The sequence below is a fragment of the Sapajus apella genome, unplaced genomic scaffold (genome assembly GCF_009761245.1).
Source record: "Sapajus apella isolate SASKATOON/1434 unplaced genomic scaffold, GSC_monkey_1.0 scaffold85, whole genome shotgun sequence".
In the NCBI taxonomy this organism is placed as follows: domain Eukaryota; kingdom Metazoa; phylum Chordata; class Mammalia; order Primates; family Cebidae; genus Sapajus; species Sapajus apella.
Genome location: NW_022437025.1, coordinates 3,340,485 through 3,350,829, shown reverse-complemented (window position 1 = coordinate 3,350,829; position 10,345 = coordinate 3,340,485). Strand labels below are relative to the sequence as shown.

At 63.5% G+C, this 10,345-nt stretch overlaps 1 protein-coding gene across 5 annotated transcripts in view; it reads right to left on the bottom strand.

Annotated features, from left to right (window-relative positions):
- The window catches only part of DOK7 (docking protein 7), a 39,565-nt gene that overhangs the window by 10,711 nt on the left and 18,509 nt on the right, over positions 1–10,345 (bottom strand). For 3 of the 5 annotated variants that reach the window (XR_004261553.1, XM_032254038.1, XM_032254036.1), the window contains exons 5-6: positions 4,142–4,261; positions 477–596 (exon numbers count right to left, since the gene is read on the bottom strand). Coding sequence is in view for 4 of the 5 variants with exons in the window: in XM_032254038.1 (XP_032109929.1) it covers positions 477–596; positions 4,142–4,261 (240 nt within the window). In the remaining variant the exon portion in view is untranslated. Of the gene's footprint in view, positions 1–472; positions 597–4,141; positions 4,262–10,345 lie in introns of those variants that run through there. The other 2 variants (XM_032254037.1, XM_032254035.1) reach the window with 2 other exon arrangements.

The following is a 10,345-nucleotide window of genomic DNA, read 5'->3' as shown; positions in this document are numbered from 1 at the left end:
GAATGAGCAGAAGGAGAAGGAAGGAATGAATGATGGGGGAGAAGGAATGAATGAATGAGCAGGAGAGAGAAGGAAGGAAGGAATGAGCATAAGGAGAAAGAAGGAAGGAATGATGGGGGAGAAGGAATGAATGAATGAGCAGGAGGGAGAAGGAAGAAATGAATGATCGGAGAAGGAAGGAAGGAATGAGCAGGCGGAGAAGGAGGAATGAATTATCAGGGGAGACCGAAGGAATTAATGAGCAGGAGAGAGAAGGAATGAATGAGCAGAGGGAAAAGGAAGGAATGAATGAGTTGGGGGAGAAGAATGGAATGAGCAGGAGAGAGACAGAAGGAAGGAATGAGCAGAGTGAGCCCGCAGCCCCCATGCGCGTATGGAAGCCTCCGGTGCTCTACTGCTGGAGCTTAGCCGAGGACCCACAGCCCTGTCCCGGCCCCGGCCCCACCTCCCCTGCCCCTGCCCAGCCCCGGCCCTACCTCCACTGCCCGGCCGGCCCATGGGGGACAGGAGGCTCAGCCGTTTCTCCAGCTGCAGGGCTTCCAGGGCTTCCTGGGCCACACGCTCCTCCACGGTTGAGGGTCCCATGGGACTTGGGTCTGCAGCAGAGAAAAGAGTCCGTGGAGGAGGCGGCCCCACCTCCCACCCTCACATGCAGGCACCGGCCCAGCCTGACTCTGGGTTCCCCCTAAGCGGAGTGGCAGTCCTCTGGGAGCCCCACGCCTCCCCACACTTCAGCCCAGATGCTGGGCCTCACATGCAGACACCCACGCCGCCCCCATCCAGGCCACCAGCTGGTCCCTCCGCCCGTGGACGGCCCTGCCACCTGTCCACTCACCAGGGCCCCACGCCAGCCAGACCCCCCTTTCTCACCACCAGTGAGTCTTTCAATTTTCTGTTCCAAAAACGCCCGGCCCCTCCCCGGCCCCTAGTGCCCACCTTGCTGCAAGAGGTGCTGCCCGCCCCCCATCACGGCGTCCACTTCTCGCAGGCTCCCCTCCCCCTGGGGAAACGCACCCCCCACCTTGTGGTGGCCCCACTGCTCCCTGGGGCTTCGGATGGAGCCTCACACGGTGCCCAAGGTCTGCGGACCCTCAGCCTCACCCAGGCCCTCCCCTCAAGGCTGCGTCCAGGAAGCCCCAGCCTCCACCCTCTCTGGTGATCGTCCATGTGTCCTGTGGGACTGGGTGACCAGAATCCTCCCCTTCCTGCCCAGGCAGGGCGGGACCCTCGCTGGCCCCTCAACACCATGGCCCCAAACCTCAGCATCGCTGCTCGGGTCCTCAAGCCCCGGCCCGTGCTGGGATGTCCCAGGCACTCAGTGATGAGAATGCTGGGCTGAGGCTGCCTTGCCCAAACAGCGGGGCTCAGCCCCCCGACATCCACTGCACCCACGGCCACAGTTCTCTAAAGAGGCTTCCGGCAGGGAAGCCACAGCCACACCCACAAGAGCAAACCGACCCTGTCACACTCCAAGTGGCCTCCTCTGGGCCTCCAAGACACACCTCCTGCCACCCACCTCAGGGACACCTGCAGGACTGAGCCAAGACAGGTCCAAGAGCCTGCTCTCCCCAGAATTCAGGAGCAGAGGCAGCATGAAGTTTCGCCCAATCCTGCAGCGTGCAGCAGAGCGAAAGGTACAGCCCACGGCCTGGGACACAGAATCAGAGCCTGGGCGGGCAGAACCGAGCCTGGCAGAGGCTGGACGTCAGTCTCACCGCCCCACAGTCAGGCTTCCAGAGAAACAGAGAGACAGCAATGGTGCCCCTGTCCCGATTCATGTCTAGGCTGAAGAGGCCCCATCTCTGATAGGACACTGTCCTCTGCTGACACCTTCAGGCCACGCAGGTGCCCAGCTGGGGCCTTGAGCACAACAGGTCGCCCTGTTGGGACCTCAGAACCGGGCCCTCCACACGGCCAGGTGAGAACTCACTGCACTGGGCCCAGGAACCAAGAAGAGGCTGGAAGAGCCTCCCCCAGCCTACAGGTATGGCCGCCCCAAGGCACTGCTCCAGTTAGCCTGGGCACCGGCTGGCCCACGACCCTGTGGCCCAGTCTGTAGCACTGCCAGGGACAGGGATGGAGGCACAAGCCTCTCCTATCTCCTCCCCGCCTATGCCTGGGAGGGTGGAAGGCGATGGCAGCCAAGGCAGTGCCAGCTCAGGCCCCACTCCCTCCTGACACAGCCTCCTGACGGCCACCCGGCTTGGCGGCTCCTGGCGCTGTCACAGACACATTCTGCCATGCGGGCAGGACAGCAGGCGCCAGTCCTGGCTCCTTGGCACACCACTGAAGGTCCAGGCTGAAGACAAGCACAGTGACAGGACAGTTCCACTGCCCCTCGGCCCTGGGACCTTCTCACCAGGGCTGCCCCCAAAGCCACTGCCCTGTGGTTGGGATGAAGAGCAGCCCCTGGGTGATGCCAGGGTCAGGACGCAGGACATGACTTCCTCCATTTCCCACCCAGTAGCCGGTGGAGCAGCAAGACGCGGACTGACTCCCAGCCCCACCATGCACCCCCTGAGCCTCTCACCCTCGTCTGCAAAATGGGGGTGCAGCAACAGGACACCCCTGTGGAGGCTGGGCCAAGAAGGCAGCACGGAAGACCCCAGACCTCGGAGCCCTCCCCTCCTGCTCCTGGCGGGCCTGGCAGCCTCTGGGCCTCAGTGTCCCAGTGCGGAAGACCAAGGGCTGGACTTCCTGCTTCTCCAGTGGGTCTGGCCACAGCAGGCTCAGCACAGGAGCACAGCAGAAGCCCGGAGCGTGAGGATGCGGGGGGCTCTGCGGTGGGGCGCAGCTGCAGGCCGACGCCCTGAGTGCAGAGCTTTCTGAGAGCCCCCAGCTGACTCTAGCTCACAAGGACGTCCTGTGGAGTGAGGTCTGGGACTTCTGGGAAGGCCAACCCCTCCCGCCGCCAGCAATGGCCCTGCCAGGGGTGGTGGCACCTGTCCTGTCTAGCGGCTGTCCCAGGCCGAGCCTCCCTGGCATCCTCTGCCCAGTGCTGCTTCCCAGCACAGCCCCGGCTCCCGGGAACAACCTGCAGGGAGCAGGAGGGAGCGGGGAGGCCTCCTCAGCCTCCTGCTGCCCCTGCCTGGCCCTGTCCCCGCCCCACGCCCTGCACAGCCAAACACGCTGACCACACCATCCACAGATGCTGGCAGCCGCTAGGCAGGAAGACCCCTGTAGGAGTGTGGCTGCACCACGCAGCGTGGCAGGGTGGCAGGGAGTGCCCTTGCCACGGGTGCCACTGCTCTCCTCCCAGGCTGTCCCCCATGTACCTGAGCTGGTGTGGGTAGCAGGCATTGGGGGCTGCGGCCAGAAGGGAGGCCGGGGTGCCCATGTGCTGCTCACCTCTGTCCCCCCAGTCACCCCCTTTACCACGCCCCGGCTGGGGTGCCAATGCCAGGAGGTGCCACCTGTGAGCTTGCTGGTCCCCCACCACGTGGCCTGGGCCTGAGCCTCACTTGGCCGTTGTGACAAGCGCTGCCCTCATGGAGCTAGAGGCGCGCTGGAAAGAGGAGGCCCTGCCCCGCACCTGCCCCGACATGGGGAGCCCCGCGGTGCCCAGGCACCAGCACCCCTCTGGGGCCCAGCAACCACATCCTGCGAAGCTGACACCTCGCCTGGCCGCAGCCACAGCCAAGGACGTGCGGGTGGGACAAGGCGAGGCCCCTCAGTCCAATGTGCCCCAAGACCCCACAGCCGGGCGACCTCCTGAGGTGGCCTGGGGCCTAAACCCGGGGCTCAGGTGGAGCAGTCCCCATCCCAGCTGCGGAGTGACACCAGCCCCGCTGGCTGCCGAGCTTGGGCAAGGCCCTCCCGAGTCCCAGCCTGGGAGATGGTGGGGGAGTCGGAGGGTCCTCTTACAGCACAGGAGCAGTTACGGCGGCTGTCCTAGCCAGAAAGCTTTAGGCCCCAGCGTCCCAGCCGCTCAGACCCCCGAGGGAGAGCGCCTGCAGGGGCAAGCCCGGCTGATGGTCTGTGGGAGCCCAGCCTGCAGGCCTGGCCTGGAGGGGGCTGATTCCTCAGCTGAGGGTAGGGAGGGCGGCCACCTGACCTGGTGACAAGTTGGCGTGGCCCCCGGCCCCAGGACACCCCCCAGCCCACCGAGCGCATCCTTCCGGCCGCCAGGCCCCACACACACCTGGGAGAACTGGCCGCAGCCCGAAGGGGCCCTTGGTAGGGGAGATGCCTCGGACGATGCAGTCGAACAGGAAGCTGATCTGCTCCCCCTCGGCCGAGGACAGGAAGAAGACGCCGGCCCCTGCAGGGGGAGGAGAGAGACACGGTCAGCCTGGCCGGGGCGCGGCTGGGGACCCGCAGCAGGGGACGCAGGAAACTGGAGCAAACTCCGCCACAAGCTGCCAGGAACACCCTGCCTGGCCCTGCGAAACCGGGTCCGCAGAGCCTCTGGACTCCCCAAGGACCCCGAGGCACCCGTGAAACTCGGTAGCTTCTCGAACAGCTTGGGCTGCTGGGCGCCAGGGTGAGTGCTGCCCCTCCCGTCCCAAGTCCTGTGTCCGGAGGACACAGCCCCAGAAGGAGGTGGGAGGGAGCGTCCTGCCTTGGACAGAGATGGTGGCCCCACCCACATACCTGCCTTCTGAGCTAGCTTGCAGGGTGGGGAGGTGGGAATGGGGGGATGTGGGTCGTGGCTGCCCTGCCACCTGGCAATTCCTCTGCCCCCAGGGCCCAGCCACCACCCCCCACCCAGCCATCTTGAGGGTGAATGAAGCTGCCGGAAGACCCCGGAGACATCAAGCAGGGTCCCCTCAGGGCTCCACGAGCCCGGCAGAAGGAAGCTGTGCCACCTGGAGCTGGGGTCACACCCCAGGACGGCCCCATTTGACCGCATTTCCTACCCCAGGGCTGTCGTGAGGGCTGCGGTTGACTGTTTGTAAAAAACAAGGCACAGCACTTGCCCACACATGCCACAACCGTCACGCTGGCCAGCGCCATGTCCTCCCCACCTTGGGTGGCCTTGCTGCCTCCTCAGTCATCTTTCAGGAGGAAGCTGGAGCTCCCAGTGTGGGGTGCAGCACCCTGGGCCAGCACCCACCGCTGTACCCCCACAGCAGCAGGAGGGCCCCCAGGGCCAGCCTGGGGTCACTGGCAGAGTGACGGAGCCCCCACCCGTGGAGAAGCCCAGCTTCGAGTCACGGGGCTCTGCCCTCCCAGCCGGGGATGAATGACGCCCTGGTGGCCGCGTGAATGGGTGCCTAAGCTGGCTGTGCCCGCTAGACACTCCGCCTGGCGTCACCTCACAGGAATCCCGCCCGCCCTGGGGCCTCTGCCTGTTGCCCAAAGAGAGGCACGCCAGAGGCAAGGCGCCGGGGCGGGTGAGAGGGGTGGGGACGGGAAATCTCGGCGTTATAACCCTGCTGCCCGCCACCCAGTCACACTCCGCCTTCACAGAACCCAGGCTGCAGATTCCAGAGATGCAGAACTCGGGCCAGCCCTGACACGTGGCAACACTGCCGGCCCCTTGGCAGCCACTCCGGGCACGCGAGGGTGAGCAGCACCTCGTGCTGGGGATGTTTCCTTCCATGTAATGTCCCCAGACCAGGTCACAGAACAGCAACATTCCTGCTTTAGCGACGAGGACACTGACGCCCAGAGAGGGCATGCCACCTGTCCACTGTCACACAGCCACGAGGTGGACTCAAGCCCCAGTCCCCTGCCCCCCAGACACCCCCTGCCCCACACAGCTTCCCGTCCTGCTATGGGTGAGGGGTGCTCCTGACCAGAAGCGGAGGTGGGGCGTGGAGGGGAGGCCAACACCCACTGTGATGCCGTCCAGGAGGCTGCCCCAAGAGGCTCAAAAGGGCCAGGATGGGGTGGGGGCCCCAAGCCAGGGAGGGCGGGTAGAGGAGAGCTTGCACCAGGCCCTGGGGGCAGGCAAGGAGAAGGCCAGCACTGTCTGCTGGCTGGCTCACTCACCCGGCCAGGCTGTCGCTCCCTGCCTGGCGGTCTGGCCCTCCCCTCCTGGCGAAGCTAGCCTGGCCCCAGCTCTCTCTAATCCTGAGCTTACAGACAGCTGGCAGTGGCCAAGGGACAATGCGTCCCCTGACTATAAAAGCCACATTCTGAAGGCGTGGAGCCGGCCCGCATTCCACGGGCTTCTTCAGAGCTTCACTCGCCCCGGAGACGCCATCGGCAGGCAAAGCCTGGAGCACAGCCACTGCCGGCCTCGCCCCCCACGTGCCCACCATCCATGCCAGCACAGCTGACATCAGGGGCCCTGGAGGAAGATGCCCAGCTCCAGGGCTGATCTGCTGGGTCTCGGGCCATGGCCTCCCAGGACGTGGCACAGCTGGGCTCTGGCTGGGCCCCCGGGTTCATGCTGCACCCCTGCCTGCAGGCTCCCTGCTCCCACCCAGCTCCCCCCAGTCTTGGGAATGCTCAGAGCTCCCTCTGCACACCAGATCGGCCTGACTACTCCACTCAGGAGGCCACTGTCCCCATTGCTCCACACCCCTGGCCACCTAGAATGCTCCCTGACCTGTGGAGACCCAGGCCATGTAACGCCACCTTTCATGATGCTTTTCGTGGCTCCTGGCCCCCTTCAGTCCCCTGACCCCGACAGCCCTGCTGTGATGTTGTCACAGGTGCCTCCTCTGGGGCAGAGCACCATCTGCTGCTGTCCCAGCCAGCAGCCTAAGCACCGGGCTGGCAGGGCACCCGCGCCGTCTGAGGCCTCAGTGTCCCACCAAGCGCCTGACAACCAGGACCCCCAGTGCTGGCCTTGGGTGGGAACACATAGGCCGCCCCGGCCCCTTCCCCAGGACAGCATGGGTGTCTCCTGTTTGCCTGTGTGTTTGGGGAAAGGGAGGAAGGACAGGGACTTCCCCCCGCTGTATCACACAGGTGTGGCGGCAGCAAAGCCACCCGCTCTGCTTCTGCGACCCCTGCCCTTAGAAGCCGTCCCTTCTCGGGAGGCCAGTCCCCCCCTCCCCAGAATCGAGGCCAGCCAGTGATGGCTCTGGCTATAAAGTAGCACGAGGGATGCTGTCCCAGCCCCACCCCAAGGCCATCAGAGGCCTGGCAGCTTCTGCCTCTGCCCTCTTGGAACCTATTGAGAAGTCCAGACTGTCCTGCTGGAGGGTGAGACTCCTGCAGGGAAACTGAGGCGACCCAGCCAACAGCCAGCATGATGCTTTCCTGGGCCTTCGGGCCCCACCACCGCCAAATGCCACTGCCCAAAGGACCCCCAGCAGCACCTCATGGGGCAGAGATGGGCTGCCCCCACTGCGCGCTGTCCGGACCCCTGACCCACGGGTTCGCCAGCCAGGGAGCAGCTACCAGGTTCCGGAGTGTGTGTCACACCGCAGGAAATGGCGTGGGAGATGCAGACACAGCACGGAGGCAGGCAGGACGGAAGCAGAAGGCCAGGGCCTGCGAGGCTCAGGGCAGCCCCCACTCTGGACAGAGGCTGGGGTTGCTGAGCTGCAGGCAAACCTCACCCACGTTACAGACGCACCTGCTTCTAAAGAAACACACCTCCAGTGAAAAAGCTGTTGCACTCAGGCCCAGAACTCATTCTCGAGAAAGAGAACGCTCCTCCATGCAGACACCCAGCTAGCCAATTCCATCTAAGGCGATTTCTGCTGCAGTAATCTTGGGTACCCTAGCAGGTGCCCCTGGGTGCCATTAAGTGCTCAGAATCCCAGCTCCTCAGAGAACAAACATCAATGTGTCACCCCTTGTTGACAAAGATCATGCACTGGAAGAGTCTGAGAAGATTCTAGAAAGCTTCTGTGCAGGCAGCACTGACCTGCCCGGCTTACGCTTTGAATCAGAAAGTTGGCCCAGCTCACCAAGCCCCTCGGGAGGTTATTCTGCTCAGGGTTTCCTGGCAGAGTAAAATGTCCACTAATTAGAATTTCACTTTTCTGTGCCCTGATTTTGTTAGAAGCGAAGTTCAGTGAAACAAGTTCATATTCAACATTGAGTTTTAAGTTTCATCTGACCACTTCATGCCCACTGGGATGACTATTATCAGAACAAGCAAAAAAAACCCAAATACAAAAATAAAACAAAAACAAAACAGAAAATGCCAAGTGTCAGGAAGAACATGGAGAGGCGGGAACCCTTGCCCGTGGCTGCTGGGAAAAAGACGGGGCCGTTGCTGTGGAAGAGTCTGGCAGTTGCTCAAAACGTTGAACAGAATTCCCGTGTGCCCTGGCAGTCCACCTCTAGGCGTCCTTCCGAAGGACTGAAAGCAGCACCCACAGACATGTGAGAGCCCGATTCTCGGCAGCTGAAAGGCAGCAAAGCAGAGGCCACGTGTCCCTCCACGGAGGAATGTGCAGGCACATGGCCGCCCCTCAGTGTAACTGGGTGCCGCCTGGAGAAGGAGGCAGTTCTGACGTGGGCCACAAGCTTGAGGGACCTCAAGGACACTGTGCCAGTGAAACGAGCCTGTCACAGAGGAGCAGACCCTGTGTGACCCCACTCACGTGAGGCTGTCCAACTCACAGAGACAGGAATTCGAGTGGGGGTGCCAGGGGCTGGGGAGGGGGCTGGGGTGAGTGAGAGGATGAGAACGTTCTGTGGAGGGATGGCGGTGAGGGCTGCCTGCCAGCACAAATCCACGTCTCCCTCACCCTCTGCACCCTGTGCCTCTCACGGGCCACCATCCGGGCAGGACGAAGCTGCGCAAGGCAGAGCATCGGTGCCCCTGCAGCCACCTCTCTGCAGGTCAAGGGCATCCCACAGTTACTGTGACAAGGAATCCTGCACACATACACGCACAAACACACACACGCACAGGCTCACGCACACATGCACACGCAGGCACCCACGCATACATACACATGCATGCGTGCACACACATGCACACAGGCATGCACACATGCACACATGCACAGGCACACAGGCACATGCACACACACATGCAGATGCACACACACACACACGCACACATGCACAGATGCAGACGCACACACGCCTGCACATGCAAACAGATGCACACACATGCACTCACACACAGGCACACACAGGCACACACGCAAACACGTACACATGCACTTGTGCACACACATGCACTCAGGCACACAGGCATGCACACATGCACACAGGCATGCACACACGCAGGCACAGACACACATGCACACAGGCATGCACACAGGCACAGACACACATGCATGCAGGCACATGCATGCACACTCACACGCAAACACACGCATGTGCACACGGGCACACATGCACACACACACACATACTTCAAAATGCCTTAGGGGTGCAGCAGCCCCAGCACTGACCCCAAAGCTTCCTGAGCAGAGTGCGGCAGTGTCAGCCAAAGACAGGGCCTCCCAAAGACAGGGTCACCACGTCCCTGGGCTCCACCCAGAGCAGTGGGCTGATTACAACTTCCCCAGAGTGGACACGTTGCTTTGCAAGGCCCCGCAGAGGCCACTCCACCACGACCTGCCTTCCTCCCTCTGCCACCGGCCCTCTTGCGGCATCAGTGGGTGCTCACCCGCCTGGGCACAGCCTGCACAGGGCCAGCCGAGGGTCCTGCTGCCAGCCGGTCCAGGGTGTCCTGGATGTCTCAGCCCCCAACAGGGAGGCATGGGGCGCCCTCCGCGTCCCCACAGGCACACAGGGCTGCTTCAGGAGGGCAGAGGAGGGCTGAGAGCTGACACCCACTCCCAGGCTCCAGGCCCCCCTCAGCCCAAGACCCACCAGGTGGGGCCACTCCCAAGTGCACAAGAGGCTGCCAAGCTACTCCGGAGCAGGGACACCTGGGGGGCAGGAGGGAACTCCCTGGGGGGTGGGAGGGGGAGCCCTGGGGGGTTGGGAGGGAGTGCCTTGGGGGGCAGGAGGGGGCACCCTAGGGGGCGGGAAGGGGGTTCCTGGGGGCAGGGGGGGCCGGGGGGGGGGGGGGGGGCCCTGGGGGGGCAGGAGGGCTGAGGGTCTTGTTATCGAGACTTATCAGTCCTGCCCAGGGAGGCTTGTGGGGGCAGTGGGGACAAGGCTGGGAGCCTGGCCGCATTTGACACACACAACCGGTTCCCCTAGCATCCTGTAGAAGGGACTCAGGGTCCCCACCATGCAGATGAGGAAACAGAGCTCAGGGAGATGTGAGCCCCAGCCAGGGACTGCAAAAGACACGGGTCAGCCCTGTAGTACCCCGGAAGTCCTGGCGCTCAGACTCAGGTCCAGGAGCTCACATCCTTGTGTCTGGAGGCGTGGGATGAGGCTCCTTGTGTGGCTGATCCCCCGTTCCTGAGGCCACGTAGCCCAGGGCTGCTTTTCTGCCCAGGGGACAGACTGGAGTGAACGTGCCCCGGGAGGAGGTGTGGTGGGGCTGCCCACGGCCGGCCAGTGTGGAGCATCGCAGCTG